Genomic DNA, 20,169 nt, shown 5'->3' on the forward strand with positions numbered 1-20,169 from the left:
ATGCCACAACTAAAATGTGATATGAGGTGAACATTGTTCTGCAAAGGCTGAAAAAGTTTCATCCCTCTAGTGTCCAGTCCTGGGGGGGGGGGGGGGGGGGGGTTCCTCTGGTTCCACGGCGGCGTCTAGAGTCAGAATCTGATTGGTCAGAGGTGTAACACCTGTTGGCCATACAAACAGGTTGAGTGTCATGAGCTACAGGTCCTCATCGCCTCCATCTGAAGATGATGTTGACGTACGACTCACACAGCTGATCCGTCTCAGCATCAGTGAATCTGTGATCCACCTCTATGGTCTTTTTCACATGTTCTACAAAAATAGTAATAGTAAGTAATAATAATATCATCTTTATTGTCATTGAAACATACATTTACCGTTTACCATACAAATACCGTTATTTGCTTTGATTGTTGCAAATCAGCAAAAGTCTGTGTGTTGGAAAAATGAATAAATAAGAGAAAGATGGAGAGGGAGAGAAGCTGGGTGCTCGTATAAAGCTGCATTCTGGGATATTAATGGAAAGTTAAGAGGAAGGAAAACCTTTGCAACCTCCTTGTGCTCCAAAAAAAGAAGCAGCACTAATAACATTTTTACCACCCAGGACGACGTTTGTGTGAAACACTGCTGGCTGAATCTTCTCCTGAGCTGGAAGCCCAAAACAAGGAGGCGTTTCTGGGCCAGTGGGAACAAACCGTGCAAAGATAAACCGAGTAGAGAGGAGCGGAGTTTATCCCAGGTAGGTGCAGCTTCACAGTCCTGACCTCTTGAATCCATTTATTGCAGCAGGGCTCAGGCCTGGGAAGGAAAGGTGGCCTTCAGAGCACCAACCATGGGCTGGTTTTCCTCTACCTGCCCCTGTTAAGCTGCTTATGACCACATGACTTTATTTCCCACCATCTGAATAAAAGAGAGAGCTCCCATAAACTGAAGATTGGATATTCTGGCAGTCCACCTGCACCTTTACACTGAGGGAAAGTCCTTCAGTTAAATCCTCTCTAATCTTCTTACTATCATCCAGATTCTCTTTTAAATACCAATTCCCTGTGGACTGTCTCTAGAACACAGCATCAGATCCCCCTGTTGTAAATAGTTTTGGTAATTTGAACAGAATCATCCAGAATATGAAGCGTGTGCTTTAAAACGTTGAGCCGAACCGATCAGAACAATCTGCTGTACTGGAAGCAGAAGTCCGGGATCTTCCGCCTTCGCTCCCGCCGGAGGAGAATGAAGGGAAAGAGAAAAATGTGATTTTCACACTGCAGTTTGGCGCGTCGCACAATATGACGTAGCAGAAGACTGAGAGCGCGAGACAAAGAGCAGAAGTTCATGTTAAAATCGGCCGATTTAACAGCGACGCTGCTAGCTTAGCATAAAGAGAGGTAGCAGCGGACTAGCAGTCGGAACCGAACTTTAACAAGCCAGCAAACCTGCAGCTGTAGGTGGACGGGTTCTACCAAGAACCGAACCCGCAGTTAAACGTTTTATTGGACCTACAAAGCTGCTAATGCTAACTAAGCCTAATCAGCTAACTAATCCTGTTAACTGCTGGAGCCAACACGCTCATCCCGGTTCTGGTTCTGCTTTGCCAGCATGTCGGCAGCTCTGTGGGTTCTGATGTTCTGCAGACAGAAGACTCACCTGAGCGTGGGCTGCACAGGTGCGGCTCAGGTTTGGATCTAGATGGAGCCGAGCTGCGGCTGGACAAAACAAGCACTCTGATTGGCCGAGAGCACATCACTCACAGCTCAACGAGCTGTGATTGGTTGACTAGGTGACGGCAGAGAAACTGATTTCAGGAGTCATGAAATCAGGAATGAGCTGAGAATCAACGGTAGGATCCAGTGGTTCCATCAGTTTGGGTCCAGGTTCGGAGTCTGAAGCTGCTGCAGCAGATCTTTCTCCGTCTCTGTTGGAGATCATTTTATTTTGAGCAGAACCGCTGCATTAATGTTCCATGGCCCAGAAATGCTCATTTCAGAGGGCGGCATTTAGTGATCAGGGCCCAAAGTGTGAAGTCATGAAACGTCACTGCTCCTGCCATCATTTAGCTACTTTGGACATTTTTAAACTTTTTCATTCTACACTTGGATTAACTCACAGGTTTTCCACTGGGGAGATTTCCATGTTCTTCATGTCAGTATATTGTTATTTATCTGTAGCTCCAATTCACAATAAATCATCTCAAGGTTCTTTCCAAAATCAGACTCCATCAGATCCTCCAGGTTGGTGAGAAAGTTTCCTCTCTAAGGAAACCCAGCAGGTTGCATCAAGTCTCTCCAAGCAGCATTCACTCCTCCTGAAAGAGCGTAGAGCCACAGTGGACAGTCGTCTGCATTGTTGATGGCTTTGCAGCAATCCCTCATACTGAGCATGCATGAAGCGACAGTGGAGAGGAAAACTCCCCTTTAACAGGGAGGAGAACCTCCAGCAGAACCAGAACCAGGCTCAGTGTGAACGCTCATCTGCCTCCACCCACTGGGGCTTAGAGAAGACAGAGCAGAGACACAGAAAGCACAGAAGCTCACATTGACCCAGGAGTACTTTCTATGTTAGAGAAGACAGAGCAGAGACACAGAAAGCACAGAAGCTCACATTGACCCAGGAGTACTTTCTATGTTAGAGAAGACAGAGCAGAGACACAGAAAGCTCAGAAGCTCACATTGACCTAGGAGTACTTTCTATGTTATATGGTCATAGAGGATGATCTGCCTCCCCTGATGATGTCACAGCTAACAGAACGCCAGACCAGGTGTACCTTCTATGAAGAAAAAAATTACAGAGAACAAAAAGTTAAAAGCTGAAATAACAACAAACAATGCAGATTGGAGAGCAGTAGGAGAACTCAGCAGAGAGAGAGAAATAGACCCTGATGTCCTCCAGCAGCCTAAGCCTATAGCAGCATAACTATAGAGGTAGCTCAGGGTAACATGAGCCACTCTATGTGAAAATAAAATCTAAATACCTTCTGAGGACCTCAGCTCATGTTTTTATGTTCTTGCTCATTTTTCCAGGATGATCTGGAGGAATCAGCTTGTAATGAAACGCCTGTGGATCCCAAACTGAAGCCTGTCTGGATAAATGAGCGCAGCAGAGCGGCTCTGGTAGCTTAGTACAAGCATCAGACACAAAACCTGGAGCCTAACCTGACTCTAGCCAGCTGTATGTCGCTCCGCCTCACTCACATCCATCTGGGACCTCTTCCATAGAGCGGTTAGCGTGAACCATGTTAGGAGGCCTTTAGTCCTCAACGCGGTCGGCCCGGGATCGACTCCGACCCGCGGCGCTTTGCCGCCTGTCTTCCCCCCCTTCCTGTCAGCTCACTGTCAATAAAACGCCACTAGAGCCGCAAACACATTTTTAAAAAAAGTTTTGTTTTTTCCTGCGTCGCTCTCACAGAGTCACGGGTTGGCTTCGGTGTGAGTGGTTGAAATAGCACGTCGATAAAGATGACAGACAAGTGGCTTATCCAATCACATGCAAGGATTTTTGATAAGGCCCAGCCTTCAATAAAGGCAATTCCTATGGCGATGTCCCAGATGGATGAGTGGATCTAGGCGGAGAGAAATACAGCTGGTTAGGGTCATCTGGAGTCGGCGCTAAAACAACACAAGAGGAGACATGTTCTGATGAAAGATTGGGATTTTTATTATACTAAGATTCATCTATAATATACAAACATTCACAATATTTTTTACAATCACTTTGTGCTTCTGCAGAGTAAACCGTAACACAACAAGTTTACAGGATAAGTCCATGGTACACACGGCATAAAAATAAGCTCATACTCAACAACGGTATATTTAGCTCTAAATCTATCATTTACAAAGTCACTTCAAAAATAAAATCATATGAAGACAGTCAATATTACCGTTTATTCTCATAAGATGACACGCGGCGGGAGGGAGTCACTTCTGGATCCAAACACAACAACCCTTACAGCTGAACAGGTTATAAATATCATGATAATCATATTTAACAACGACGCACACGCTCACACACACACACGTGATCATGTGAAACACACTGCAAACATGGCGGCTACAGGACAGCACCTGCTAAAGGGGCGGGGCCTCCTCACTAAAGGGGCGGGGCCTCCTCACTGCCCTCTACTGGTAGGGGAGCGTGGCTAAACTGCTTCAGGGTGAAGGCCAGAGGCTCCATCTGGACTCAGCTGCTCCAACCTGGGCTGAAAGGATCCAAACTGGGCTGATTCGGACTGAACGGGTCTAAATTGGGCTAAACTGGACTGTTCAGGGACAAAGTGACTGTACCTGACATACCTGTATTTAATTAGTCTGAATCCAGACTTAAGTGTCTGGATCTGGAGTGAAGTGGCCCAGTTCAGACTAACGTTCTGCACGCTTGCCTGAACCGGCTGGTCTAAGTGGTTCTGGTCTGGACTGATTTGGTCCAAACAGGAATAATCTCCAATGACCCTCCAACTGGTCCTAATTTAAACCTGTACGCTCTCACATCAGGAGTCTGGATGCTGATTAGAAACAGGCTGATGGTCAGAAGGTGACTCAGTGCAGCAGGTGACCCGGTTGGGTCTTTGTTGGGCAGGTGAGCCGTGTTTAAAAGGTTAATCACACGTTTCTGTAGAGTCGGCGCTCAGAAGGTGACTGTGTGCGTGGTGTTAGAGTCGTTGTCTGAGCGGTGACCGGTGCTAACAGCCTTACTGACACTCAGCGCTCTAGTCTTGGTAAAGTGGAGTAAAGGAGAGACAGACAGTCTTAAATCAAACAGCCAGTGACTCGGCTCAACAAGTCCTTGTAAAACGGGACTCGTTTTGACGAGTCGTGCTAAGGTGGTAGTTCAGCAGGGACTCGTCCAAACAGAGAGTACCTGTGCAGCAGGTATTAATGTGTTAATGCAGGTGATGTAAGGTGGTGTGTGACGGTGAGAGGCAGGGCTGTTCCTGCGCGCTACAGCTACATGCTAACATGGCGTGTTCACATCCAGCAGAGCTCTGTTCCATTCACAGAGCTGATCTTCTCATCTGCTGCTCTGCTAACGCTGGCAGGAGGTACAGACGGCCAGCAGGCTGTGAAACAGGCAGAAAGGCTGACCCTCACCTGGGACGTGTGGCGGCAGGAAAACATGTGCCACTCTCACTGCGTGAGGCTGGAGAGCCCCGGGTTTCCAGACTAACTCTGACTCCATGGGTTTGGTGATCATCTGGAGAACTCAGAGATCCTCTGAAGACACAGAGGTGGAAAACAGACAGGAGCAGTTTTAGTTTGCTGTGATCCACCTGAGTCTGCTCAGACGAGCTGTCAGGAGTTCAGCTGGTTCCTCCAGCCACCAGGGGGAGCAGGAGCCACTTCCTGGACTTCCTGGTCATTTTATCACTTGATGTTTCCGTCTAGCGGTACTTACACCTCTTCTTGTGCAGTAAGGGCAGAAATGTGATTAACAGGTCATGAAGAGTTAAATGTGTCAGCCTGACATCATTATGCCACCTATGCCTTCACCTGCAGCCGTTCAGGTGTAAAACACCAGGATGTTTACCTGGAACCACGCTGGAGGTCCTGCCTGCAAACTCTGATGAGCAGACAAAGTGAAATCTGTAGCCCTACGGTCAGCAGGTGGCGCTGTAGGCCTCAGTCCCACATGACTGGTGTAAACCGGCTCAAAGCAAACTGATGTGTTTCTGTCCGTTCTCCGGCTCGTTAGCATGAAGAACAGGTGGAACACGGCAGGTTAGCGCTGGTGTGGAGGGTTAGGGTTTATGGACGCCAGCAGATTACTGACCACTAATATGGAGGACTGGAGGAGTGTGTGGACTATCTGATGTTTGTTATGTTACCTACAGCTGTGTGGGGGGGGCAGACTGGTGATCAGCAGCATTTCTGAGGTAGCTGGGCCGGCTTGTCGGTCAGTCTGGTGGTCTTTGGGCCGGGAGCTGCTGGCGCCTCCACGTCTACACGCTCAGACATCTTTACACAGATGATGTCCACCAGGCGCTCAAACACCTGCCGCACATTGATGTTCTCCTTGGCGCTCGCCTCGTAGTACTCGAACCCTGCAGGAGACAATGGTTGTTTTTAAATACTGCAGTAAAAGCTCAGTCTACAGGAACGTTGGCAGACGGGATGGTTTGTAGGAATACTTTGAAACTAATGTTTAGCAGAAGCTCTCTGACAAAGTCTTGTGAAAAGCTTGCTGCTTTGACCGTAGATCTGCTCGACTCTTTGGTTCAGTCCTGCAGAGCTACCATCCTGCAGCTTTCAGGTGCTTCCCTTCTCCAACACACCTGGTCCAGGTGAACCTCTGCAGAGCTGAATAACTGGATGCTGATCAGTAAAACTGGCAGGATAGCAGCTCTGGAGGACTGGACTGGGCATCATTGGCTTACTTACATCAAAATGCTCTAAAGAAAATAAAATCCATTATTTATATTGATGATGCTGTGCATTAATATTCAGGCATGAAAACATTTTTACACGTACGGTCTATTGAGGCTGTTGCGTTTGGTTTTACTCACCCAGCTGGTCAGCCAGGTGTTTTCCTTTCTCAGGCGGTACGACTCTCTCCTCATCCATGTCGCACTTGTTGCCCACCATGATCACCTGGGCGTTGTCCCACGAGTACGTCTTGATCTGGGTGGCCCTACAGACAGAGACAGCTAGCAAGAAGACTGTCCCATCCACCTTCATCACTCCAGCCTCTGGCCAATCACTCACCAGTCCTGGACTGCATTAAACGACTCCTCGTTAGTGATGTCATACATGAGAATGAAGCCCATGGCGCCTCGGTAGTACGCCGTGGTGATGGTACGGTAACGCTCCTGCCCCGCAGTGTCCTGGAGACAGGCAAACAAAGTCAGAGCAGGGGAACCAGCTTTACTAAATTCAGCTCCAGCACCTTCACAGAACAGAATAGAATAGAATAGAATAGAACAGAATAGAATAGAATAGAACAGAACAGAAAAGGGTTTTTCTCTAATGACGTCACATTTGCCCGGAGACAGCTGGTGTTTCCCGGCTGGTCGGACAAGCAGGGTGCAAACTGCAATGGCAACGACCGCGGTACTAGTGACTGAATCTGCGCTCAGACAAGATCAGCAATCATACGAGAAAGACAAGCGACTTGCTCCATGAAAAAATTAGATAAGATAAGATAAGATTAGATAAGATTGGCTTTATTGATCTCACATTGGAGAAGTTCACAAAACAAACCCTAGAGAAGCTAAACAAGCAAACCACCACAGTAATGAGGAGGCCGGTTCTAATCCTACCAATACATGCATTTAGTGTTAATACACACCAGGACATGAGCAGCAATTCATTGAACATATTTATAATATGTTCAGCATTATATATGATATTATAATATTTTTGCTAATGACCATTTGCACACCATTTAACTTCTCTCGTCTACATTCAGACTACTGCACAGTAATTGATGCAGAACTCTAAAGTGAATCGCGTTTATGTATTTGCAGCGCGTTTGCTGAATGCCGCACAGGTGTTGTCAAATTGATGAAGTTGGTTTCTTAATTTGCTCGTTTTTGCCTATTTACACGTGTTTTCTGAAGTTGCAGGGCGTTTGCACCTGTCAGCCACCGTACCTTCCTCTTTAAATGTTCTTCTTTTTAAACGGCCTTTAGCGCTTGTTTTTATTAATAGTGCACCTGTGTGTGGACCCTCTGCTACTGCTGACATCCAGCGCTGTCTCTGTGGAGCTGGTGGAGCGTACTAGCGTTTCCTTTCTGGAAGAACATGTCGGGTCCTGACGGTGGAACCGGCTGCTCTGGGTCAGTGTTTACGGGGAACCTCAGGAGGAACGTGATGAGGATGGAGGTGCTGATGATAGCTCTGCTAAATGTAGCGGTTAGTGTCTGTGCAGCGCCTCACTTTAGGGCTGCAGCTCATTGATGGTGAATGAATGCAGAGCGGATGTGACAGCGGTGGACGGCGCTGAGTTCCAGCTGTGTTCCTCTGAACTGTCAGCATGATCTGCATCACGTTAGAACAGATCCACACCACCAGGCTTCATACTCTGGTTCCTTTAGCCTTCAGAAAATGTTACACACTATTGTTTAAGTAGCAATGCACTCTGGGTAATGAAGTAAAATGCTGCTCAAACGTTTTAACTCATTTTTCCATTTAAACCTGAGAATGGAGGAAACAAAGAAAACGTGTCAGTATGAGGAAGATGAAGATGAAGGTGAGAGAAGACCCGTTCTCTCACCTGTTCACCGCTGGTTCTGGTGTTCATTCATCGATCTAGGAGACGGACCCACTGCTGCTCGTTAAACAGAACATCGCTGCTCGTTAAGGAGAACATTGATAAGCAGAACATCGCTGCTCGTTAAGCAGAACATAGCTGCTTGTTAAAGAGAACATTGATAAACAGAACATTGCTGCTCCTTAAACAGAACATCGCTGCTCGTTAAGCAGAACATCGCTGCTCGTTAAGGAGAACATTGCTAAACAGAACATCGCTGCTCGTTAAGCAGAACATCGCTGCTCGTTAAGGAGAACATTGATAAGCAGAACATCGCTGCTCGTTAAGCAGAACATAGCTGCTTGTTAAAGAGAACATTGATAAACAGAACATTGCTGCTCCTTAAACAGAACATCGCTGCTCGTTAAGCAGAACATCGCTGCTCGTTAAGGAGAACATTGCTAAACAGAACATCACTGCTCGTTAAGGAGAACATCGCTGCTCGTTAAGGAGAACGTCGCTGCTCGTTAAACAGAACATCTCTGCCCGTTAAACAGAACATTGCTGCTCGTTAAACAGAACATCGCTGCTCGTTAAGCAGAACATCGTTGCTCGTTAAGCAGAACATCGCTGCTTGTTAAGCAGAACATTGCTGCTCGTTAAACAGAACATCGCTGCTTGTTAAGCAGAACATTGCTGCTCGTTAAACAGAACATCGCTGCTGCTCGTTTAACAGAACGTCGCTGCTCGTTTAACAGAACGTCGCTGCTCGTTTAATAGAACGTCGCTGCTCGTTTAATAGAACGTCGCTGCTTGTTAAGCAGAACGTCGCTGCTCGTTAAACAGAACGTCGCTGCTCGTTAAACAGAACGTCGCTGCTCGTTAAGCAGAACGTCGCTGCTCGTTAAACAGAACATCGCTGCTCGTTAAGCAGAACATTGCTGCTCGTTTAGGAGAACATCGATAAACAGAACATTGCTGCTCGTTAAACAGAACATCGCTGCTCGTTAAGCAGAACGTCGCTGCTTGTTAAGCAGAACATTGCTGCTCGTTAAACAGAACATTGCTGCTCGTTAAACAGAACATCGCTGCTCGTTAAACAGAACATCGCTGCTCGTTAAACAGAACATCGCTGCTTGTTAAGCAGAACATCGCTGCTTGTTAAGCAGAACATCGCTGCTTGTTAAGCAGATCATCGTTGCTTGTTAAGCAGAACATCGCTGCTCGTTAAGCAGAACATCGCTGCTTGTTAAGGAGAACATCGATAAACAGAACATCGCTGCTCGTTTAGCAGAACATCGCTGCTCGTTTAACAGAACATCGCTGCTCGTTTAACAGAACGTCGCTGCTCGTTAAGCAGAACATCGTTGCTTGTTAAGCAGAACATCGCTGCTTGTTAAGCAGAACATTGTTGCTCGTTTAACAGAATGTCGCTGCTCGTTAAACAGAACATCGCTGCTTGTTAAACAGAACATCGCTGCTCGTTTAACAGAACGTCGCTGCTCGTTAAGCAGAACGTCGCTGCTCGTTAAGCAGAACATCGTTGCTCGTTAAGCAGAACATCGCTGCTTGTTAAGCAGAACATTGCTGCTCGTTAAACAGAACATCGCTGCTGCTCGTTTAACAGAACGTCGCTGCTCGTTTAACAGAACGTCGCTGCTCGTTTAATAGAACGTCGCTGCTCGTTTAATAGAACGTCGCTGCTCGTTAAGCAGAACGTCGCTGCTCGTTAAACAGAACATCGCTGCTTGTTAAACAGAACATCGCTGCTCGTTTAACAGAACGTCGCTGCTCGTTAAGCAGAACGTCGCTGCTCGTTAAGCAGAACATCGTTGCTCGTTAAACAGAACATCTCTGCCCGCTAAACAGAACATTGCTGCTCGTTAAACAGAACATCGCTGCTCGTTAAGGAGAACATTGATAAACAGAACATCACTGCTCGTTAAGCAGAACATCGCTGCTCGTTAAGCAGAACGTTGCTGCTCGTTAAACAGAACGTCGCTGCTCGTTAAACAGAACATCGCTGCTCGTTAAACAGAACATTGCTGCTCGTTAAACAGAACATCGCTGCTCTTTAAGCAGAACATAGCTGCTTGTTAAGGAGAACATCGATAAACAGAACATCGTTGCTTGTTAAGCAGAACGTCGCTGCTTGTTAAGCAGAACGTCGCTGCTTGTTAAGCAGAACGTCGCTGCTCGTTAAACAGAACGTCGCTGCTCGTTAAGCAGAACGTCGCTGCTCGTTAAACAGAACATTGCTGCTCGTTTAGGAGAACATTGATAAACAGAACATCGCTGCTCGTTAAGCAGAACGTCGCTGCTCGTTTAGGAGAACATTGATAAACAGAACATCGCTGCTCGTTAAACAGAACGTCGCTGCTCGTTAAGCAGAACGTCGCTGCTTGTTAAGCAGAACATTGCTGCTCGTTTAGGAGAACATTGATAAACAGAACATCGCTGCTCGTTAAGCAGAACATCGCTGCTCGTTTAACAGAACATTGCTGCTCGTTTAGGAGAACATTGATAAACAGAACATCGCTGCTCGTTAAACAGAACATTGCTGCTCGTTTAGGAGAACATTGATAAACAGAACATCGCTGCTCGTTAAACAGAACGTCGCTGCTCGTTAAGCAGAACGTCGCTGCTTGTTAAGCAGAACATTGCTGCTCGTTTAGGAGAACATTGATAAACAGAACATCGCTGCTCGTTAAGCAGAACATCGCTGCTCGTTTAACAGAACGTCGCTGCTCGTTAAGCAGAACGTCGCTGCTCGTTAAACAGAACATCGCTGCTCGTTAAGCAGAACGTCGCTGCTCGTTAAGCAGAACATCGCTGCTCGTTAAGCAGAACGTCGCTGCTTGTTAAACAGAACATCGCTGCTCGTTAAACAGAACATCGTTGCTTGTTAAGCAGAACATCGCTGCTTGTTAATCAGAACATCGCTGCTCGTTAAGCAGAACATCGCTGCTCATTAAGGAGAACATTGATAAGCAGAACATCGCTGCTCGTTAAGCAGAACATCGTTGCTTGTTAAGCAGAACATCGCTGCTCGTTAAGCAGAACATCGCTGGTCGTTAAACAGAACATTGCTGCTCGTTAAGCAGAACGTCGCTGCTCGTTAAGCAGAACGTCGCTGCTCGTTAAACAGAACATTGCTGCTCGTTAAACAGAACATCGCTGCTCGTTAAGCAGAACATCGCTGCTCGTTTAACAGAACGTCGCTGCTCGTTAAGCAGAACGTCGCTGCTCGTTAAACAGAACATCGCTGCTCGTTAAACAGAACATCGCTGCTCGTTAAACAGAACATCGCTGCTCGTTAAACAGAACGTCGCTGCTTGTTAAGCAGAACATCGCTGCTCGTTAAACAGAACATTGTTGCTTGTTAAGCAGAACATCGCTGCTTGTTAAGCAGAACATCGCTGCTCGTTTAACAGAACGTCGCTGCTCGTTAAGCAGAACGTCGCTGCTCGTTAAACAGAACATTGCTGCTCGTTAAACAGAACATCGCTGCTCGTTAAACAGAACATCGCTGCTTGTTAAACAGAACATCGCTGCTCGTTTAGCAGAACATCGCTGCTCGTTAAACAGAACGTCGCTGCTCGTTAAGCAGAACGTCGCTGCTTGTTAAGCAGAACATTGCTGCTCGTTTAGGAGAACATTGATAAACAGAACATCGCTGCTCGTTAAGCAGAACATCGCTGCTCGTTTAACAGAACGTCGCTGCTCGTTAAGCAGAACGTCGCTGCTCGTTAAACAGAACATCGCTGCTCGTTAAGCAGAACGTCGCTGCTCGTTAAGCAGAACATCGCTGCTCGTTAAGCAGAACGTCGCTGCTTGTTAAACAGAACATCGCTGCTCGTTAAACAGAACATCGTTGCTTGTTAAGCAGAACATCGCTGCTTGTTAATCAGAACATCGCTGCTCGTTAAGCAGAACATCGCTGCTCATTAAGGAGAACATTGATAAGCAGAACATCGCTGCTCGTTAAGCAGAACATCGTTGCTTGTTAAGCAGAACATCGCTGCTCGTTAAGCAGAACATCGCTGGTCGTTAAACAGAACATTGCTGCTCGTTAAGCAGAACGTCGCTGCTCGTTAAGCAGAACGTCGCTGCTCGTTAAACAGAACATTGCTGCTCGTTAAACAGAACATCGCTGCTCGTTAAGCAGAACATCGCTGCTCGTTTAACAGAACGTCGCTGCTCGTTAAGCAGAACGTCGCTGCTCGTTAAACAGAACATTGCTGCTCGTTAAACAGAACATCGCTGCTCGTTAAACAGAACATCGCTGCTCGTTAAACAGAACGTCGCTGCTTGTTAAGCAGAACATCGCTGCTCGTTAAACAGAACATTGTTGCTTGTTAAGCAGAACATCGCTGCTTGTTAAGCAGAACATCGCTGCTCGTTTAACAGAACGTCGCTGCTCGTTAAGCAGAACGTCGCTGCTCGTTAAACAGAACATTGCTGCTCGTTAAACAGAACATCGCTGCTCGTTAAACAGAACATCGCTGCTTGTTAAACAGAACATCGCTGCTCGTTTAGCAGAACATCGCTGCTCGTTTAACAGAACATCGCTGCTCGTTTAACAGAACGTCGCTGCTTGTTAAGCAGAACATCGTTGCTTGTTAAGCAGAACATCGCTGCTTGTTAAGCAGAACATTGTTGCTCGTTTAACAGAATGTCGCTGCTCGTTGAGCAGAACATTGATAAACAGAACATCACTGCTCGTTAAGCAGAACATCGCTGCTCGTTAAGCAGAACGTCGCTGCTCGTTAAGCAGAACGTCGCTGCTCGTTAACCAGAACATCGCTGCTCGTTAACCAGAACATCGCTGCTCGTTAAGCAGAACGTCGCTGCTCGTTAAACAGAACGTCGCTGCTCGTTAAACAGAACGTCGCTGCTCGTTAAGCAGAACGTCGCTGCTCGTTAAGCAGAACGTCGCTGCTCGTTAAGCAGAACGTCGCTGCTCGTTAAGCAGAACATCGCTGCTCGTTAAGCAGAACATCGCTGCTTGTTAAGCAGAACATCGCTGCTCGTTAAGCAGAACATCGCTCCTCGTTAAGCAGAACGTTGCTGCTCGTTAAACAGAACATCACTGCTCGTTAAGCAGAACGTTGCTGCTCGTTAAGCTGAACGTCGCTGCTCGTTAAGCAGAACGTTGCTGCTCGTTTAACAGAATGTCGCTGCTCGTTAAGCAGAACATCGCTCCTCGTTAAGCAGAACGTTGCTGCTCGTTAAGCTGAACGTCGCTGCTCGTTAAGCTGAACGTCGCTGCTCGTTAAGCAGAACGTTGCTGCTCGTTTAACAGAATGTCGCTGCTCGTTAAGCAGAACATCGCTGCTCGTTAAGCAGAACGTCGCTACTCGTTTAACAGAACATCGCTGGTCGTTTAACAGAATGTCGCTGCTCGTTAAGCAGAACGTCGCTCCACTCCATGGAGCTCCATCTGACCTGAGAAACCCATTAATCCACGTCAGCTTGATGTCACCTCAGGCCCAGTTCCTCTGATTCACATCCAGGGTTCAAATCAACGCACTGCTGCAGCCACAGGATGCCGATGACTACAATTCCCATGATGCTCCTCTGCAGCAACAACTGCAGCTGCTCCACACATCTGAGGCTTCTGTTTATTTTTACTCCTCACAGGGCGGATGAGTCAGTTGGCATTGGTTAGGACACACACACACTGACACACAACAACACACACACACACACACAATAACACACACACACACACACACAACACACACAACAACACACACACAACAACACACACACACACACAATAACACACAACAACACACACACAACAACACACACACACACACGCACAACAACACACACACACACACACACACAATAACAATACACACAACACACACAACAACACACACACAACAACACACACACACTATAACACACACACACACACAATCACACACACTAACACACACACTCCTGCATCCCTTTAATTGCCCTCAATGCTGAAGCAGTTTGTGTCAGAGAGAGGAGGAGAGTTAGTGTGAATAGCTGTTACCATAGCAACAACAACCTCACTGAATGAGCTAGCATCTGTCAGAGCAGAAACTGTTACACAGTGTTCCTGATCAAGGTTCCAGATTAAGGTTCCAGCTGAGCGTTCCTGTATGTTCAGTTGATTTGGTGGATGTTGTTTCAGCTGCGGTTCTGTGCGTTACACTGCAAACCCAGCAGAACATTAAACATCTGTTCTCATGGTGTCGGGTGAGGTCTCCGCCTGCTTCAGGTTCCTGGTTGGCAGGAGATGCTTTGGTCTGGTACTGGGTCTGATTCTGGGTCTGGTTCTAGGTCTGGTTCTGGGTCTGGGTCTGGTTCTGGCGTGTTCTCTCTGGGGAGGATCTTTACCTCCACGTCTCTAAACCCAACAACTGTTTCTGACCAGTCTGGAGTTTCACCTGGAACCAGAACCTCTGATCCAAACGGACCCGGTTCCACCCTGGAGAACCTCTGATCCAAAGGGACCCGGTTCCACCCTGGAGAACGTCCTGTCCAAACGGACCCGGTTCCACCCTGGAGAACCTCTGATCCAAGCGGACCCGGTTCCACCCTGGAGAACCTCTGATCCAAACGGAACCCTATCCACCCTGGAGAACCTCTGATCCAAACGGACCCGGTTCCGCCCTGAAGAACGTCCTGTCTAAACGGACCCGGTTCCGCCCTGAAGAACGTCCTGTCTAAACGGACCCGGTTCCGCCCTGAAGAACGTCCTGTCTAAACGGACCCGGTTCCGCCCCCAGCCGCCCGTTCTTACCCAGATCTGCAGTTTGATCCTCTTGTCGTTGCGGAACACCGTCTTCACCTTGAAGTCGATGCCCACGGTGCTGACGAAGGAGTTGCTGAAGGAGTCGTCGGCGTAGCGGAACAGGAACGACGTTTTCCCCACGCTGCTGTTCCCGATGATCAGCAGCTTGAACATGTAGTCAAAGTTCTGGTCGGAACCATCGCGCTGGCCGTAACGCTGGTCTGCCTTCGCCATCTGCAGCGCGGTGAGAGGAGAGAAGGAGTCACATGACCACCTGGCCAATCAGGAGGCTAAACCTGCAGCGTTCCTCTGAGTTCTAACTGATACCAGCGGAACCAGCACAGAACCTCAGCAGGAACACTGGAACATCGCTTCATGGAGCCAAGAACCAGTAAATCAGCGATGAAGGCTAACGCGTAGCGACGCTCGATATATCGCCATTAATCGTATCGGCTGATGTTAGTCATTGTAACATATCGTATCGGTCCGATCAGTAGAACCGGGCCGATGTTACCACCCAACGTTTAGTCCCATCTCTGGTGCCTGGGGGGGGGGGGGGCTCGGGGGGGGGGGGGGGAGCGGCGGGGGGGGGGGGGGACAGTTTTTACTCGGCCGTGTGACAGTAAAGCTGAAGGTGTGCGGTACATCGATAAATATCGGTTATCAGACATTAAAGCACGATTAATATCATTATCGACCCTAATTTACAGATCGGTGCATCCCTGCTAAGACGTGAGAACGTCAGAACTGTTGGCCTCAGTCAGTAGAACACAGGGGAGCAGATGTAAGGTCCAGAGGTCCTCCACAGGTAAGACCAGCTGAGGAACGTCCAGAACCTCTAAGGAACAACCAGAACCTCTACGGTACATTTAGTCAATGGCAGAGAGGAGGAGGAGATTAAAGCCAGAACCTCCTGTTAAGGCAGCAGAACGTTCCTGATGGAGCAGCTTCAGCACCAGAATGGTTCCGTGACGCCTTTCCACTGAGCTGGAACCACGTTCCCCTGATCTCACCCTGACCTTCTCCTGTCGGGCTTTAAAACCCTGTGGGCGAGCCTGGAACCATGTTCACCTGAGGAACCATGTTTACCTGAGGAACCATGTTCACCTGAGGAACCATGTTTACCTGAGGAACTATGTTCACCTGAGGAACCACACTCACCTGAGGAGCCCTGCTCACCCGAGGAACCCGGCTCGCCTGAGGAACCTGCCTCACATGAGGAACCTGGCTCACCTGAGGAACCTGGCTCACCTGAGGAACCAGGGTTACCTGAGGAACCCGGCTCACCTGAGGAACCATGCTCACCTGAGGAACCCGGCTCACCTGAGGAACCCGGCTCACCTGAGGAACCCTGCTCACCTGAGGAACCTGGCTCACCTGAGGAACCCGGCTCACCTGAGGAACCTGGCTCACCTGAGGAACCCGGCTCACCTGAGGAACCTGGCTCACCTGAGGAACCCGGCTCACCTGAGGAACCTGGCTCACCTGAGGAACCCGGCTCACCTGAGGAACCTGACCCCGCCCACGGTCCCTGGCCTCCAGGGGAACCTGGAAAGTCGTTTTTGTAGATAAACGGTTGGATCTTGTGTTTTTTTTGGGTTCTGCCTGCTTCATGTTCCCTCTGGACCGCAGTAACGTTCTACTGCAAAAGGGAACTAAAGGTAAGTACATTTCTCTTGAAATTAGTGCATTTTCCTTCATTTGAGCAGGTAAATAAAATTATTTGCCAATGGAATGAGATTTTTACATTTAAAGTAGGAAAAATGTTTGATGTGTAGAATATCTATTTATCTTATTTTAGGGGTAGAACTATTAATTCCATTGGCAAATAGTCTTAGCTCATCAAAGGAATGAAAAATAGACTCATTTCAAGAATCTTTACTTACTTTTAGTTCAGGTGGACAGGTAGACAGGTGGACAGGTGGACACAGCGTCCACCTGTCTACCTGTCTACCTGTCCACCTGTCTACCTGTCTACCTGTCCACCTGTCCACCTGTCTACCTGTCTACCTGTCCACCTGTCTACCTGTCCACCTGTCTACCTGTCCACCTGTCCACCTGTCCACCTGTCCACCTGTCTACCTGTCTACCTGTCCACCTGTCTACCTGTCTACCTGTCCACCTGTCCACCTGTCTACCTGTCTACCTGTCTACCTGTCTACCTGTCCACCTGTCCACCTGTCCACCTGTCTACCTGTCTACCTGTCTACCTGTCTACCTGTCCACCTGTCTACCTGTCCACCTGTCCACAACGCAGCAGCCTCTGCTTCCTGAACTAATAAATTCTGCTGTTCCTCCTTTAAGGTCCGGTTTAGCTTCTTGGTTCCACCTACCGGCTCCACGAGGCCGGGTCCAGAACCTCCTGGATGTTCCTCAGCTGAGAACCCAGGGGAACCGGGCCTTTGAGTCAGCGGTGGACGGTGGAACAGCTTTGGTTCTAAAGGTTCTCCTGTTGCTGCCTGGTTCATGGCTGTGAGCACAGCTGTGGTTAATGAATCTGATTGGCCACACAGAAGCTTTATGTAACCAATGAGAGAGCAGCATGAAGTCACATGGAAGTTACACTCATCTGCCCGGCGACCGCCACTGACACTTTGAAGTCCGGCCCAAAGAAAGAACCCAACAGAACCAACAGAACCAAAGAGGAAGCCAGGCAGATTTATGGGAACAGAGGCAACCGTCACTTTTTATTTACCGTGTTTTCCTGAAGGCTCCTTAGCGCCCTCTACTGGTGAGCTAACATCTGACTACAGCTCAGGTTCTGATTCGGTTCTGCCAGATCCTCCCGGTCCAGTGGGTCCAGTTCAGCTTCTGCTGTTAAGCTGTTTCTGATCAGGTGTTTTAGGGAATGTTTCGTTTTTAACGAGTTTCTGCTGTTCTGGGAGGAATTAGTTTATAGAACAATGAGAGCGATGTGTTCCGGTCCGGTCCAGAGCAAAGTTCTGCCGGTCCAGAGCAAAGTTCTGCCGGTCCAGAGCAAAGTTCTGCCGGCCCAGAGCAAAGTTCTGCTGGTCCAGAGCAAAGTTCTGCCAGGGGAGATACAAAGAGACTTCACAGCGAGTCCAACAGAACACCTTTCTAGTCCTGCCGGGATGGACCTTCACCTCCAGAACCGGACGGTCCAGTCCTGCTGCCATCTTGGTTCTTTCTCCTTTAAGCCTCCCAGCAGCCAGACTGGTTCAGGGTCAGAACCAACTGGATGGTCCAGGATAATCCGGGACAGAACCAGGTCAGAACCAACTGGATGGTCCAGGATAAACCGGGACAGAACCGGGTCAGAACACACCTGGATGGTCCAGAGCAGCAGACGGACCTCCTGTCTCTCCGGTTCTGGACCATAACGCTCAGGATGTTCTGGAAGCGCCGTCTCAGCCCAGGTTTTTCATCCTGACCCAGCAGAGGTTCTGACTCGGTCCAGAGTTCTGACCTTTACCGACCGGTACCAGCCTCCCTCAGGCGGACCTCCAACCTGGACCTTGATGAGGCCTGGTACCGGTTGGAGAGTCCGGTCCGCCTGATCCCGTCTGCAGCAGCTGGTCTAAGTCAGCTAAGGTTCTAAACATTCTGGTTCTGATGGGTTCTGTCCAGCAGGGTTGCTCAGGAACGTTCCCTCAACAGCCGGCTCAGTCCAAACTGTTCTGCTGGTTCCGTCACGGTGGAACCAGCCATCGGAGCAGGAGGTCCCTGACATCACTAGCTGACCGGCCCGGTTCTACTGGTACTCTGTAGATGTTCTGATACCAAGGTGTTCTGTTCTAACCCGGATTCTACAGAACCCTTGAAGTTCTGCCCCGGTTCAACAACAATAGCAGCGGGTCAGGAAGCTTCACAGGGATCAGAACCCTGCGGAACGGACCCACAGAACCAGAACCAGAACCTGATCCAGAATGTATTCCTGAGCGATGACCGGCTCTGTGTGGTGACACGCGCACACGCACAGCCAATCAGACGATCAGAATAACCCACGGTTCGGTTCTGGTTCTGCTGTGATGGATCTCCTGGATCCAGATCCGCGTGCATGTGTGGGTGTCTCACCTCAGCTGGGCGGGTCCGATGCGCGCTCCCTGCACCTGATGGAGGCAGCAGAATAAACCCAGGACGCTTCTTCCGGACCGGAACACAACCCGAACACGATCAGAACCGGCAGATCCACCCCAGCCGAACCGAGTCTGTCTCCGCGGCGCACGCGCGGCTTCACGCGGACACGCTGCGATGGTGCGGCGCGAGGAGCTGCTGAATGGAGAGAGGCAGCAGCCAATCAGAGAGCGGCTCCGTGCCGCGCGCGGTGACTCATTGCTGGTTCAGAACCGGGAGACCATCTGCGGCGCGCGCGCTCCCTGATTGGATCTGCTCCGGTCTGATCCAGAGCGGTTCGGCTGGGTTCTGAGGCCGGGACCAGAGTAACGGAACCGGTCCTGAGGGGCGAGCCAGAGTCCAACTCTTGCTGCTCTGAGCCGACCCACAGCCGGAGAAGTTCTGGTCAGGAACATCTGAAAGGTTCTAAACGTCAGAAAGTTCCGGTTCGTCCAGGAGATCCAGTTACACCAAACAGTACCACCCAAGAATCTGAGGTCATAATGGTCCAATAGGTCCAGGATAGAACTGAGGCCAGAACCTGACGGCCCAGTGAAGGATTGACTAGTCCCGGATCGTTCAGAACCAGAACCAGTGTCCAAGTCCAGTCCTCAGGGGCTGATGTCCTCCAACCTTTAGCTGTGTCTGTTTCATCACCCTCATCAAATAAGTTGGACCTTAGCAGAACTCTGTAGAACTGGGCCAGTTTGGTTCTGGTGGACCGGACCAGGCACGGCTGGACAGTCCTGCTTCAGACCCCTCAGCAGTTCTGGAAAAGGTTCTGTGTTCATGATGCAAAGGTCCGTTTACATGATCTAAACCTTCTGTGGACCTGAAAGTCCTCCTGCGTCACGTCTTCTGTCTCAGAACCAGGTCCAGATGTTCTGTAGGACCAACCATGAAGAACAGAAACGGACCCGGCTTTGATTTCATCAAGGAGGCAGGCGGTTAGATCCGGTTAGGTCCAATCAGAGGTTCTGTGTTCTGATCAACCCTGTGGTCCAATGAGCCTAACACAGAACCAAAGAACCAAAGAGTGTCGAGAACAGAGGCGATCTTTGTGGGGAAGAACAGAAGAACAGCGAGCGTGGAACCCAAAGAACAGCCAGGAACAGGAAGGGTTCCCTGTTCCTGGTGGAAGTGGA

The 20,169-nt window shown here is 49.0% G+C and overlaps 1 protein-coding gene across 2 annotated transcripts; it reads right to left on the reverse strand.

Moving 5' to 3' along the window:
• Positions 1–5,337: 5,337 nt before the first annotated feature.
• Positions 5,338–19,219, reverse strand: rab3b (RAB3B, member RAS oncogene family). 2 transcript variants are annotated; one of them, XM_036131765.1, is made up of 5 exons: positions 18,986–19,219; positions 14,960–15,184; positions 6,687–6,805; positions 6,488–6,612; positions 5,338–6,025 (listed from the first exon to the last, which is right to left on the reverse strand). In XM_036131765.1, the coding sequence occupies exons 2-5, from the start codon at positions 15,182–15,184 to the stop codon at positions 5,841–5,843; spliced, it is 654 nt and encodes a 217-aa protein (XP_035987658.1). In that variant the 5' UTR covers positions 18,986–19,219; the 3' UTR covers positions 5,338–5,840. The 2 variants fall into 2 exon arrangements, with proteins under 2 accessions (XP_035987658.1, XP_035987657.1); XM_036131764.1 differs by lacking the exon at positions 18,986–19,219 and adding an exon at positions 17,284–17,433.
• Positions 19,220–20,169: the final 950 nt, after the last annotated feature.

This window comes from Fundulus heteroclitus, unplaced genomic scaffold, assembly GCF_011125445.2.
Source record: "Fundulus heteroclitus isolate FHET01 unplaced genomic scaffold, MU-UCD_Fhet_4.1 scaffold_46, whole genome shotgun sequence".
NCBI classification, from domain to species: domain Eukaryota; kingdom Metazoa; phylum Chordata; class Actinopteri; order Cyprinodontiformes; family Fundulidae; genus Fundulus; species Fundulus heteroclitus.

What these genes read in the sequence shown, in the direction of transcription:
- rab3b (XM_036131764.1), bottom strand. Translation starts at nt 17,418, where the DNA reads ATGAACCAGGCAGCAACAGGAGAACCTTTAGAACCAAAGCTGTTCCAC. An exon ending in GGATCAAACTGCAGATCTGG is followed by an intron (nt 6,806 to 14,959) that starts GTAAGAACGGGC and finishes GCCTGTCTCCAG; the next exon opens with GACACTGCGGGGCAGGAGCG. An exon ending in ACACCTGGCTGACCAGCTGG is followed by an intron (nt 6,026 to 6,487) that starts GTGAGTAAAACC and finishes TGTCTCCTGCAG; the next exon opens with GGTTCGAGTACTACGAGGCG.